Genomic DNA, 15,054 nt, shown 5'->3' on the forward strand with positions numbered 1-15,054 from the left:
GTCGCTCCCGTCGCAAACTCGGATAAAGACCCGTGGTTGCAGCGGAAGGCTGCGGAAGGTGGGGCGGAGGCAGAGCCCAGCACAACGGGTGCTGATTGGCTGCGCGGTCTGGGGGCGGGGCAATGCAGTGAACTTCCAGACCCTTCCTACCAAAGCTGCTAGTCCGGCTCTTGGCTCCCCTGGACCTAGTCACATTTTTGCAGCGTTTGCAAGGATGTCAACGTTGGAAAGGAAGAAGTAATCCTTATTTTTGGGTGACATTGTCTTTGTAGAAAACTGTCTTTGTAGAATTTACAAAAAAATGTTACTAGAATAATGGGGTTAGTAAGTTTGAAGGATATTCGATCAATAAACATCGATTACACTCGATATACTAGTAATTAAAAATTCAAAGTCGAAATTAGAAAGTGACACGCCTTAAAATTGTATCAAAATACGAAATATTTAAGAAAAAATTTAATAAATTACATTGAAAATTATAAAACATTGTGAACAAAAATTAAATAAGACTTAAGGTAGATAAATTTTATATTCTTAAATTGGCAGATTTATTAAGAAATCAATTCTTTCCAAACTGAACTATAGATTTGATGCAATCTCAGCAGAATTCCAGTAAGATTTTTTGAAGTAATTGGGAAGTTTTAAAAATTCTTATAGAGGCCCTGGCCGGTTGGCTCAGCGGTAGAGCGTCGGCCTGGCGTGCGGGGGACCCGGGTTCCATTCCCAGCCAGGGCACATAGGAGAAGCGCCCATTTGCTTCTCCACCCCCCCTCCTTCCTCTCTGTCTCTCTCTTCCCCTCCCGCAGGGAGGCTCCATTGGAGCAAAGATGGCCCAGGCGCTGGGGATGGCTCCTTGGCCTCTGCCCCAGGCGCTAGAGTGGCTCTGGTCGCCCCTGGTGGGCAGAGCTTCGCCCCTAGTGGGCGTGCCAGGTGGATCTGGGTCCGGCGCATGCGGGAGTCTGTCTGACTGTCTCTCCCCGTTTCCAGCTTCAGAAAAATACAAAATATATATATATATTAAAAATTCATATAGAAATTTAAAATCTAGAATAGGTTAAAGATCTCGAAAAAGAATGAACTTAAAACAACCTGATTTTAAGACTTATCATAAAACTAATCAAGTCAATATGATACCGGCATAATGATAGACATGTAGATCAGTGAAACAGAAGGGTCCTGAAATAGACCCACATATACATAGTCAACAGATTTTTTTCAAAGGTGCTAAGGAAATTCAATGCATAAAAAAGATAAAGTCGTTTCAACAAATGGTGCTGGAGTAATTGAATATTCATGTGAAAAAAAAACAAAACACCACCCTGGCCCTTACCTTACATCAAACACAATTATCTTGAAATAGAACATAGAGCTAAATGTGAGAGCTAAAATTATCAAACATCTACAGAAAACAGGAGAGATCTGTGGATTTTGGTAAGACATTTTCTTATGACATAAAAATCATGAACCATAAAATGAAAAAAATTATAAATTTGACTTCATCAAGATGAAAAATGTTTTCTCTTTGATAGCCACCACTAAGGAAATGAAAAAACAAACTGAAGATTAGGAGATAACTATTTGCAAAACATATATCTAACAAAGTACTTTTATCGAGAATATTGAAAGAATTACAACTCAATAATGAGAAAACAAGGTGATACAAAAAATGAGTAAAAGATTTTAATAGATACTCTCTACCAGAGAAGATATATAAATTCAAAATAAACTTATAATACTTTAGCATTATTAGTCATTAGAAAAGTTACAGTAAAATTTCAGTGAGATGCTACCATACACCAGAATGGCTAAAAATAAAATAACTGACAATACTAAGTATTGACAAAGATATGAAGCAACTAGTGCTCTCATACATTGCTGATGGGACTTGAAAATAGTGCAGCTTCTTTGGAAAAGAGGTTGCCAGTTTCTTAGAAAGTTAAATATACATTACCATAGAATTCAGTAATTGTCCTCCTAGGTATTTTCCCAAGGGAATTTAAAGCCTGTGTTCACAGTAAAACTTGTACTTGAATGTTCATAGCAGCTTTATGTATGATAGCCCCAAACTAGAAACAACCCAAATGTCCACCAAGTGGTAAACCATACAATGGTACATCCAGGTTGTGGTACATTCATATAATGGAATATTTCTGAGCCACAAAAAAAATGAATCTCAAAAGCATTGTGTAAAAGAGGCCAGGCACAAGGAGCTACGTACTGTATGATTCCAGTTGTATGAAATTCTAGAAATGTAAATTATAGTGACAGGAAACATTCACGTGCCTGCCATGGTCAGGAATGAATGGAGGGGACTGACTGTAAGAGGCACAAGGAAATTTTGGAATGATGGAAAAGTTCTGTTAAGTAAAAATCTTCGAGATGGAAATTTGTTCTAAAAGAAAGGGCTTATTGAGCTATATGCTAGCCAGAAAAAGGACCAGGTCCTGGGGCATACAGTCTAAACCAGTAGCAGGGCTAGATGAACACAAACACGTCCACGATCCTGGAAGTAACAGGGCTCTTTCATGCAGTTAGTTTAAGGGGGGGAGATGTAAGCTGTTTTGAAAGAATTTACATTGGCCATAAATTGGGGGTGGGGTAGCAGGAAAAGGTGAATTAGGGAAAGTTCCTGGATAGGTAAATAGTCCCTAAGGAAGAAGTACTTGCTGCTAGAGTGGTTGTGGGCAACAGTTCAAAAAGTTCATGCAGCCCTGGCCGGTTGGCTCAGCGGTAGAGCGTCGGCCTAGCGTGCGGAGGACCCGGGTTCGATTCCCGGCCAGGGCACACAGGAGAAGCCCCCATTTGCTTCTCCACCCCTCCGCCGCGCTTTCCTCTGTCTCTCTCTTCCCCTCCCGCAGCCAAGGCTCCATTGGAGCAAAGATGGCCCGGGCGCTGGGGATGGCTCTGTGGCCTCTGCCTCAGGCGCTAGAGTGGCTCTGGTCGCAACATGGCGACGCCCAGGATGGGCAGAGCATCGCCCCCTGGTGGGCGTTCCGGGTGGATCCCAGTCGGGTGCATGCGGGAGTCTGTCTATCTCTCCCTGTTTCCAGCTTCAGAAAAACGAAAAAAAAAAAAAAAGTTCATGCATAAGGATGTGGTGAAATCTGACGGTCCACTCCTCTTTCTAGATAATTGCGGAAATAGCTCGGGCAAATTAATTCAGTTTCCACATACATTCAGGAATGCAGGCAATTTTGTTTCAGCCATGGCTGATAATTATCTTCCCTTGTATCTTCCTTCTAACCTCCAGTCTACTGAAATTTAACTTAAAGACATCTCAGAATTTTTTCTTGCCAGTTCTACATCATGATTTTGTTAATGGTTTCATGACTGCATACATCTGTCAAAACTCATCTAATTTGCCCTTTTTGGTTCCTAAGAGAGAGATGAGAAGGGAGAGAGGGAGTAGGAGAGAGATGAGAAGCTTCAATTCATAGTTGTGTTCACTCGTTTATGGACTGCTTCTCGTATGTGCCTTGACTGGGGGCTCAAGCTAAGCCAGTGACCTTGGGATCATGTTGATGGTCCCATGCTCAAACCTGTGACCTCGGGGATTCAAATCGAGTCAGAGCACCATCCACTGTGCCACTACCAGTCAGGTTCTAATTGTGCACTTAATGGTGAATTTTATTGTATGTAAATAATACATAAACAAAAATGTAGTCTGACCGGGCGGTGGCGCAGTGGATAGAGCGTCAGACTGGGATGCGGAAGGACCTAGGTATGAGACTCCAAGACCCCGAGGTCGCCAGCTTGAGTGCAGGTTCATCTGGTTTGAGCAAAAGCTCACCAGCTTGGACCCAAGGTCACTGGCTCGAGCAAGGGGTTACTTGGTCCGCTGAAGGCCCGCGGTCAAGGCACATATGAGAAAGCAATCAATGAACATCTAAGGTGTCGCAACGAAAAACTGATGATTGATGCTTCTTATCTCTCTCCATTCCTGTCTGTCCCTATCTATCCCTCTCTCTGACTCTCTGTCTCTGTAAAAAACAAACAAACAGAAACAAAAATGTAGCTCTGGGTCTTCCTTTTTATTCATTGAGTTTGAATTCTCTGAAACTGCACTTTAAAAACTCTTCAAGAATTTTCTTTCGTATTTGTTTTGGACTGGGTTTCCTCAGGTTCCAAGAATTTCTGCTAGACTGATGCCACCCTTTCTAATTTTCTAGCAATGGTAAGAATTACAAAAACAGACAAACCAACAACAGATCTCGATCCTTTCAGGAGCAATGGGATAGGAACATAAAAGCATGCATTTAGCTTAATTCCACAGTATATTTTCTCAATTTTAGGAGACCAAGGCTTTCCATGGAAATTGTGTAATTATAAGTGAGTAGCAATTTTATAACCTTGAAGGGACATACCACTTGGCATAATTGTTTTCTACTAGGATCACTGTCAATCCTCTGTCAAGTGCAAAGTTTTGCTTTTGATTTTGCTCATCCCTATCACCTTTTAGGCTGGAAGCAATATTTTACTTTGGATTAATTCTCCAAGTCCTCCAGCTTGTTCACGTTGTTATCAGAAGATGGGATTTGTGTTGCCCATTGCCCTTTTAGCCAATTGATGAGGGACAGGGTAGAAGAGCATCTTTAATCAAGATTGTCAACAACTGGAGAAGACAGTGGACTAACGTCCGAAAAACTGCCTTACCATTTGAAGTGGACTGGTCAGTTTATCTTTGGGAAAGTCAGTAATTTGTTACTGAGCATGCAGTCAATTAACAGGATGTAGGTTAGGATAGTAGGTTGGGGGATCCGGTGTGCAGGAATATCCTCCAGAGCAGGGGTCTCAAACTCAACTCAGCATGTGGGCTGCAGAGCAAGATCACAGCCGTTCGGTGGGCCGCACTAGGTCTACAAAAGGCAACTGTTACGCAACACTTTTCAGTGTCACAAAACGACCAGAAACTGTAGTTCGCATCACAACTGCTGTTAACTAAGCTAATATCTAGCTAGGATGCTAGAGAAATGAAAAATACAAGTAGGCCCCTAGGCTTACTTAATTTTATCCAAAATATTTTGAACTTCGTGGATTAGTCTGCAGGCCGCGAGTTTGAGACCCCTGCTCCAGAGGGTTCAGGATATTTGGTTGACATCAGCAATGGTAGATGTTCTAGATCTTATCCCTAAACTACTGGAGTCCTGTGTTCCTGGGAACTCATCTGTAAAGTAACTCCTTACATTTCTTACAGGGACATAAAGCAGCGATCACACTGTTCATGAGTCAAGCTATTTGCTTTTTCTTAAGACAAGTTGCAGGATGAAAACAGATTTTCTTTCCTGTAACCTATTGTCTACACTACAGGTATACATTAACTAGTCTAGCAACCCTTAGTCTCCTATTGATTACAACTAAAAGCTACTATTACTGAAGCCAAATGTCTAACTTTTGGGCTCCCCTGTCAATGTTTACTTGACCTTTAAGATGTCAGTGAAGCTGAACTGAATCACAACCTCTTGTATGTGGGAAATCTGGCATCTCTCCCATTACCTCTGGAAGTACATGGCGGACATTTTTTCCTTCCACTCACTCAATTCAGTTTCTGTATTTGAATTATTTCCTCACTGCATTTGAAGTGTGTGAAATCCACCCCTCTTGTTGAATCTTGTCAACCCTTCTGGACATTACCCTAATCCTTTTACTTCTCTAAATGCCACCGACTCAAGCCTGTGTGCAGCAGATTTGAAGAAAGGTTGGTTACAGGGAGCTGAACAAGCATCTTACAATTGAATATTAGACATCTGCTTCTTTAAAGTCTGTAGGTCATTCCTGCTACTCAGTAACTTTCGCAGTTTATTTAACTTCTTAGCTGCCGTTGTGTTAATTTTCTGGATATTTCCTTTTCTTCCTTTTCCTCTTTTACTTAGCTCAGCACTTCCACTCCCTCATTCCTGTTTTATCCAATTCATGAATTGAATGATTCATTACATTTTTGAATTGGGGTGTTACAACTAATTCTGTTAAAAGGAGTTTTACCACATGTGGTTAACCAGTTTTTGAAAAATAGAAATTTAATTGAAAAACTCTAAAGATTCATTCCAGTTTTGAATATTCTTAAAATTTGTTATGCTCTCTCCATGGCAAATGAGCTTTTATGGTAATTTTACATTTAATACAATATTGTATGTTGACATTATACCAAAAATTTTACTGTTCTGTGTCAAGTGTCATTTGATGTTTCTCCTATTTTCTACTGAAATGGCTATCGGTAGTGTGACAGATATCGGTTAGGGTCCAAACTGGAAACAGATGGCACACTCAAATTAAGATAAATAGAGGATATTTTACAAAGGGCTGGCAGGATAGGGAGCCACAAGAATTAATGCAGTAACTAGTTGCTAGAAACATCCCTAAGGCAGAAAAGATAAAAATGAGAGCTGTTATCAGTCCCCAAGGGAGAGAGGAAGCCATATTGAAAGGACCCATTGGGTAAGGAGTTAGCCCAACCTCACGGGGAGGGGCCCACGGGGATAAACATCTTGATCTCTTTTTCAGGTTCCTCTGTTCTTCTGCTAATGTGCCTCATTGGTTTAACCCAATAGGTCCAGAGAGTGAGAACTCACAGACAAGGGCAGGCTGACCTTCCGGCAGAGTGTGTATGTGGAGGGGCAAAAGAATAATAACAGCACGTGCTTTTTATTTTAATCAGAAGTATTGACAATTTGAGTGTTAATCAGGACTCTGGTTGTGGTGACAGAAACTCAACTTGTCATTTAAACAAAAAAGGAAAAAGGAAGGTCATTGAGCTAAAGCCTGCCAGGCTTACATGCCTCTGCTGTGAGGAAACAGGGACACTGGAAGGTGGGCTTTCCCCTCGCTCCTCTAAGGGAGGGTTCAGTCTCTTCCAGCCCTGCTCCAGCCACCTATGACCTAACCTTGCCATTGAAGGCTGAAGTTGCCCAGGGCCGTTGGCCCCATCTACGACACTGTGGACGAGCCTAGGGTATTTCTTCCAAGAAGCAGGTAAACTCACTTGCACAAGGGCCACTTAACTATGTTTTGCCTGAATAGTCAGGTTTTTTATTCTTCCCTCAAAGATCTCTGTTGTGGGTGTTGATAGTCCTATTTTCTGCTGCTTTGCTTAATATATAATGTTTCCTTTATCCCTCCTACCTCAATGCCCCACTCATATTTCAGGCTGGGACCTGCTCCTAATTTAGAGCTCTCTTTCCTCCTTTTGCCAACTTGTATTATGAAGTTACCTTTGCCACCCAGCTTAGTGTATCCCAAGGTTCTCTTTACCATGCCACAGTCACAGAGCTCCAGGGAAAAGCAACCTGGTCTCAACTCTCCAGGCAGAGGAGAACAGAAGCTCCATATCCACGAATGCTGCAAATGGCCTTTTCCAGTCTACCTGAATCATTACCAGCTAGAAGCAGCGGTCATTGGGACTTGGACATGAGCTGCAAAGTATAGAATGGTGACAACAATTCCAGTGCCATGTGGACTTTTCCTGTGGGGAACTTTCCTGGGCTCCTGCTCCCTGTGACAGCTCCTAACAGACTGAACTGGAGTTGGGTTGCATTTTTCAGGGATTTGGCATGGTGATGGGGCCAACTTGGACTTGGTGAACATGTTAAGGACACTACTCTTTTATGGATTCTTGCTGTATTGGCCAAGAGTTTGCTTAAAGGCTTTTAATCATTGTAAAAAAAAAAAAAAAAAAAAAAAAGAGAGGACTGGATGATGGGGCACATATACACCATGGTATACTATTCAGCCAGGAGAAATGATGACATCGGATCACTTACAGCGGAATGGTGGAGTCTTGGTAGCATTGTGCGGGGTGAAATAAGCGAATCAGAAAAAAACAGGAACTGCAGGATTCCATACTTTGGTGGGACATAAAAGCGAGACTAAGAGACATGGACAGGAGTGTGGTGGTTACGGGGGGGGGGAGGGGGAGGAGGGAGAGGGGGAGGGGGGAGGGGTACAGAGAGAACTGGATGGAGGGTGGCGGAGGACGATCTTTCTTCGGGTGATGGGTATGCAACAGAACTAAATGACAAGATAACCTGGAAATGTTTTCTTTGAATGTATGTACCCTGATTTATTGATGTCACCCCATTAAAATAAAAATTTATTAAAAAAAAAAAAAAAAAAGGAAAAACTGGCCTGACCAGGTAGTGGCACAGTGGATAAGAGTGTCAGCCTAGGATGCTGAAGATCCAGGTTCAAAACCTCAAGGTTGCCAACTTGGAGTGCAGGCTCATCCAGCTTGAGTGTGGGATCATAGACATGACCACATGGATGCTGGCTTGAGCAAGGTCTTGGTCACTGGCTTGGCTGGAGACCTCAAGTCAGGGCACATATGAGAAAGCAATCAATGAACTAAGATGCTGCAACAAGTTGATGCTTCTCATCTCTCTCCCTCTATCTTGTTAAAAATAAAAAAAAAAAGGACCTGACCAGGCGGTGGTGCAGTGGATACAGCGTCAGACTGGGATGCAGAGGACCCAGGTTTGAGACCCCGAGGTTGCCAGCTTGAGCACGAGCTCATCTGGTTTGAGCAAAGTTCACCAGCTTGGACCCAAGGTTGCTGGCTTGAGCAAGGGGTTACTCAGTCTGCTGAAGGCCCACGGTCAAGGCACATATGAGAAAGCAATCAATGAACAACTAAGGTGTCACAACGAAAAACTGGTAATTGATGCTTCTCATCTCTCTCTGTTCTTGTCTGTCTGTCCCTCTGTAAAACAAATTTAAAAAATGGGAAAAACTGGAGGAAGGGCAGGGGAGGAGCTGATTTTAAGAAAATAAATGTTGTTTATTGGGGCACACCCTCTTCCATATCCCTGCATGTTGGTTTCTTTTGTAACAATGTGGGGACCTGGTCTCTAGCAGCACCGAGATGGCATTTTTAGAGCAGTATCATCAAAGAGATAAGGCTCATCTTCCAATTCCATAGAAAAAAGTCTTGGAGAAGATCTTTACTAAGAGATATAAATGAAGATTTACATAAATTGGTGGGGAGACTGATCTGAAAAATGTTAATTCTTAACAAATTAATATATAGGCATAATGCAATCTTATCCAAAATCTCATTTGAAATTTTTGGGACTATGAAAAATAAAGTCTGGCCCTGGCCGGCTACTCAGTGGATAGAGCATCGGCCCAGCGTATGGACACCCCGGGTTCGATCCCGTCAAGGCACACGAGACACATCATCTGCTTCTTTGCCCTTCTCTCTCCCCCTTCTATTCCTCTTCGCCTCTCCCAGACAGTGGCTTGATTGGTTCGAGCGTTGGCCTCAGGCACTGAGGAGAGGAGGATAGCTCCGTTGATTAGACTCAAGCATGGCCCTATAAAGGGGTTGCCAGGTAGATGCTGGTTGAGGCGTATGCGAAAGTCTGTCTCACTATCTCACCTCCTCATTTAAAAAAAGAAAAGAAAAATAAACTCTAAACTTTACCAAGAATTTGAGGGAATATCAAGATTTTAAAAAGGCGGGGGGGGGGGAGTATCAAAGGCAACTTGCTTCTAAATTATTAAAATCATCTTCCTGAATCATTACCAGCTAGAAGCAGCGGTCATTGGGACTTGGACGTGAGCTGCAAAGTATAGAATTGTGACAACAATTCCAGTGCCATGCGGACTTTTCCTGGATGTGGACTTTTCCTGGAGTCCTGCTCCCTGTGACAGCTCCTAACAGACTGAACTGGAGTTGGGTTGCATTTTTCAGGGATTTGGCATGGTGTTGGGGCCAACTTGGACTTGGTGAACATGTTAAGGACACTACTCTTTTATGGATTCTTGCTGTATTGGCCAAGAGTTTTCTTAAAGGCTTTAATCACTGTAAAAAAAAAAAAATAGAAGACTGGATAAAGAAGATGTGGCACATATACACCATGGTATACTATTCAGCCATAAGAAATGATGACATCGGATCACTTACAACAAAATGGGGGGATCTTGATAACATTATACGGAGTGAAATAAGTAAATCAGAAAAAAACAATAACTGCAGGATTCCATACATTGGTGGGACATAAAAACAAGACTAAGAGACATGGACAGGAGTGTGGTGGTTACGGGGGGCAGGGGGAGGGAAGGAGAGAGAGGGGAAGGGGGTGGGGGAGGGGCACAAAGAAAACTAGATAGAAGGTGACAGAGGACAATCTGACTTTGGGTGATGTGTATGCAACAGAATTGAATGACAAGATAACCTGGACATGTTTTCTTTGAATATATTGTACCCTGATTTATTGATGTCACCCCATTAAAATAAAAATTTATTTATAAAAAAAATTAAAATCACTCGTGATTAGTAATTTTATTTTATTTATTTTATTTATTCATTTTAGAGAGGAGAGAGAGAGACAGAGAGAGGAGAGAGAGACAGGGGAGAGGAGCTGGAAGCATCAACTCCCATATGTGCCTTGAACAGGCAAGCCCAGGGTTTCAAATTGGCGACCTCAGCATTTCCAGGTTGACGCTTTATACACTGCGTCACCACAGGTCAGGCGTGATTAGTAATTTTAGTAATTAACTGTTGTACTGTTGGAAGAATGGCAAATGCAAATTAACTGGACAAAATAGATGGGTGGAGATATATATGTAAACAAGAGAAATAATCCAAACCAATGGGTGAAATGAATTAACCAGTAAATAGTTCTGGGAAAAATAACTATGCGGGGAAAAAAAATTATTCTAGACCCTTCATATTTATTACCCATGTAACTTCCAAATAAAGAGAAATGTAAAAAAAGAAAAACAAAATTAAACACAGATAAATATTTAATTTGGGGATGCAAAAGACTTTATAAACAAACAAAAAAAAAGATTTGACAACATACAAATGTACAACTGAAATGTTAAATAATTACATGCAAAAATTAAATGGCAACTAGTAAACTAGGAAAATATTGAGGCACTACTGCTATACCGTAAAAAAAATTTAATGTTTACTAAATTATGTGTTCAATTAAATGTCACTCATCTGCCTGACCAGGCGGTGGCGCAGTGGATAGAGCATCGAACTGGGATGCGGAAGGACCCAGGTTCGAGAGAGACCCCAAGTTCGCCAGCTTGACCGTGGGCTCATCTGGTTTGAGCAAAGCTCACCAGCTTGGACCCAAGGTCGCTGGCTCCAGCAAGGGGTTACTCGGTCTGCTGAAGGCTCGTGGTCTAGGCACATATGAGAAAGCAATCAATGAACAACTAAGGTGTCGCAAAAAAAAACCTGATGATTGATGCTTCTCATCTCTCTCCATTCCTGTGTGTCTGTCCCTATCTATCCCTCTCTCTGACTCTCTGTCTCTCTAAAAAAATAAAATTTAAAAAAAAAATTTAAATGTCACTCGTCTTGAGATCACTAGGAAAAAGCAAAGCTAATAATTTTAGATAACAACAAATGCTTTTGGCCATTCATAACTTAGTATAACTATTTTCATTATACTTATAGAAGTTAAAGCATACTGAAATAAGGCTCATGTATTTTTTCAGTTTTAGAAAATTAAATCCCTTATGATCAAAAGTGGTTATTCCATTTTATATTCGTCAACACAGATTCTCTCTGAATAGCTTAATTCAAATCACTCTGTAAATTACTTGTAGTTGCTGGTACAACCTTTTAAAATTAACTTGTGAAAATAATGTCACTCACTTGACATGGAAAATAAACCATACAGAATGAGCTCATTAATGTTGTGAACTTAATAAAGAATTGATTTAACTCTGCTCAAGAGTTATAACCAAATAAAAATCTGATGAGAAAGTATGAATAGTGGCAAAAGATAAATGGGTATATTCAATGAGTTTTTATTTCAGTTATCCAGAAAACAATATAATACTTTATAAAAATATTAAGTTTTAGGCTACCATTATTTATTTTAAAAAGCATTTGTGCTAGAAGGTTGTTTTTACCAACTTTTTTTTTTTTTTTTTTTGGTTATGGTTAAGTTCCCTATTAAGATACAGAGGGTGAAAAGGTGTTGGAAAAGATCTTCAAATGTACAAAGCTATTTATTTTTCTTGGCAATGTAAAAATACATAACCATTTGAACTGAGTACACACTGAATTAGTATTATGTCCTTACTATACAATTGATAAAGAACAGCTCCCTTCAGTTAAAACCTAATGAATACCATCAACTTTTCCTGGCTTATTTTTCTGAACAGAATTAGTACATAAACATATAATTCTGTTATCCTTTTTTAAATGCTAGAAAAATTATACCATAGTTCACATGAAGCCCTTAAAAATCTGATGTAACAGGGTGCAGACACTAAGGGTAACAGTTGATGGCAGTCTTCACAGGAATATCCTCTTGGAAGAGGAATTCAATACTAAGCAGGTTACGTAAACATAAGAAACCACCACAATGTGCATGAAGTTCATCTGTCACATTTTTAAATGGTTTGAATTTCAGCATAGATACCATGGCACAGAGTGTTAAATTTAATGATCAGGTAAGTGATGGTAGCTAAAAAAATTACATTCCTAAAATATGGGGACCCAATGTATTGCTTTATTTAGAGTGTGACTATAAAAGAATATTTTAAGACAAACACCAGACTTTTATTTGTCAGATTCAGTTTCTTTGTTGGATTCCTAAGCCAGTAATGTTGCTATTCAAATTTGTATTTTGGAATTTCTGAGTTAGTCATAAAAATCAGTCTTATTTTGTATGTTGCACTTCTGTACCTTAAATGGGCAAAAACTATCCTCTTTTTTCACTACCATTATTATTCTAAATAAGTTTTCCTCTCTAATACAACTAAATTCTAAAAGGGAAAAAAATTCATCACCCTTAAGTATATTTAAAAAATGAATGTGGATTCAAACATGGATTTGAAAATTGGAGTTTTAAAAATGTTTTACATAAAAGCTGTATCACTGGAATCAGTGGGATGCCTTAGTTTACTTACTTTGAGGCTATAACTGTCTATTTAGTGTTTATGATTAGATTAATCTTATAGTCATAACTTAAAACTCTTGAAATCTCAAAAAATAGATAAGTGAGAAGCTTTGAGTGCCAGCAAAGCCATTTGTCACTCCATAAATCAACATTAAACTAATATTCCATTCTTCTATCTGTAAAACATTCACATTTCTCTTTTCTCATATTTCTTTTAAATACATTTTCTTCTGTTAGTCTATATGCAACAAGAGCAAAAGTGCATTCAAGTCCCTGATCTAGTGATATTTTACATTTGTGGCACCCATCACCATAAGTACATATTTAGCAATATCTCACAATATGTATTTCAATGCTGGGACTTAATATTTTCATGCTATACTAAAGATTAAAAGATTTCCCCTTAGATTGGATAATATAATTTCAATTACACTGCCTTTTAAAAATATCAATGCACACTTTTAAAATATCAACTCACTTTCTACTTACCTTCATTATACTAAACTGAGCTTTCCAGTTCCATGAGTTTGAGTATTAACATAGTGTATTATACTTTCAAATCCCACTGCTGTTGTCTAACATTTAACAAGTTTTAGATGTTTATATTCCTCTTTGCTTCTAAAAATCTTGCTCATTTCCATCCAAGGGAGGCATATATTAAAACTGCATATAAACTTCTACTTAGAAAAAACTTTTGAGAATGAAGACTGCAAAAAGAATGAAAAAATGGAATGGAATCATTTGGTCCCCTGAAGTTCCTTGATTTTAGATTTTTATTATGGTATAACTGTTGACACCTCTCAAGTTTTGTCTAGAATGATAATTTTCTCTTAACAATTCTGATTTTGGGGAATAAAAAAAAAAGGAAGTGACTTCACTGTCATGTTATCACTCATACTGTCATCAATATCTTAGCTATCCTTTCTTTGGACCCTGAAATACGTTGGAAAATCCATGTTGGTACTATGTAATTAACACTCGGAACAAAAACAACAACCACCGGGTTTTGTGCAACCATATATGAAATTCCAGTTTACCATTAAAAACATGCAGAGTGAAGATTTTCTTCTTTTGATTCCTGTATGTAAGTGAGGAAGTCTATCAAGTCTCCACGTTTTGGCAGGTTTGTGCATATAAAATGGCTACTTGGATTATAAATTTTCTCCTGGCTGGTACTGTGGCTCTGTAGCAGTGAAGTAGTCCTCCAAGAAGGACTGGATATACTCAAACGTTGGTCTTTCATCAGGGTCCTTCTTCCAACAGAGATTCATCAACTCATGTAGGGATTCCGGACAGCCCTGAGGGCAAGGCATCCTATATCCTCGTTCCACCTGTTCCAGCACTTCCCGGTTTACCATTCCTAACACGCAAGATTCAGACAGTGAAAAACAATGACAACAAATGCCACTAGCATACATTGAACCTATTGTGGTAATCATTTCATAATATATATGCACATCAAACCATTAAGGCTGTATGCCTTAAATTTATAGTTAGGTTTACTTAGTGAAATGACTATTTTAACAAAAAAAATAAATTTCCAATGTCAAAATATATCAAAAAGAGCTTAGAAAATACGAGACCATTTCAGAATGTCTAATTTTTTCATTCCACCTAAAATCTTCCTTTCAACAGTAAGGTCTTCAAAAACCAAGCCCAACTGATTAATGAAAATTTAGGTCTTGATATTAACACTTATTAATTACCAAACTTGGGCTAATGAGGAACAATGGCAAGACAGTATCTGAAAAAAACATTCAGATAGGAATTCAGAAGAAAGCGTTCTAGTTCCTGTTTTGCCAAATATACCACGTAGCTTCTTCAAGTTAATACACAGTTCTTGTATTCCTTTGTAATGCTCACCCTTATCCACAGCTCACCCTGTGTTATCATAACTTGAAGAAAGGGCCTGGGAGAGGGGGTTGGGGCATGGGGAAGGTGATCCAGGATATTTAAGAAGTTTATCATCTGAGAAAACAGTAGAGATAAAAGGCTTTTGGAAAATGCCCTAAGGGAGAAAGCTGAGGTGAATGTGGGCACATCTCATGTGACTCGGTAGCCAATGTCAATGTAAAGAGGGAGGGAGGGAGGAAAGGAAAGAGAGACAAAGAAAGAAGAAAAACGCCTTGCTCCTTACATTTCTGCTCCTAATAAACTCCAGTTAAAGTCACTAACGGGATAACGAAGAGTTAAT

The 15,054-nt window shown here is 39.6% G+C and overlaps 1 protein-coding gene across 3 annotated transcripts in view; it reads right to left on the reverse strand.

The window, feature by feature from the left end:
• Nucleotides 1-10,768: 10,768 nt before the first annotated feature.
• Nucleotides 10,769-15,054, reverse strand: part of YES1 (YES proto-oncogene 1, Src family tyrosine kinase) — a 78,441-nt gene continuing 74,155 nt past the window's right edge. For all 3 annotated transcript variants that reach the window (XM_066352334.1, XM_066352333.1, XM_066352335.1), the window contains one exon: nt 10,769-14,220. In XM_066352334.1, coding sequence (XP_066208431.1) covers nt 14,012-14,220 — 209 coding nt within the window. In that variant the 3' untranslated portion in view covers nt 10,769-14,011. The remainder of the gene's footprint in view (nt 14,221-15,054) is intronic.

Source organism: Saccopteryx leptura, chromosome 11, assembly GCF_036850995.1.
Source record: "Saccopteryx leptura isolate mSacLep1 chromosome 11, mSacLep1_pri_phased_curated, whole genome shotgun sequence".
NCBI classification, from domain to species: domain Eukaryota; kingdom Metazoa; phylum Chordata; class Mammalia; order Chiroptera; family Emballonuridae; genus Saccopteryx; species Saccopteryx leptura.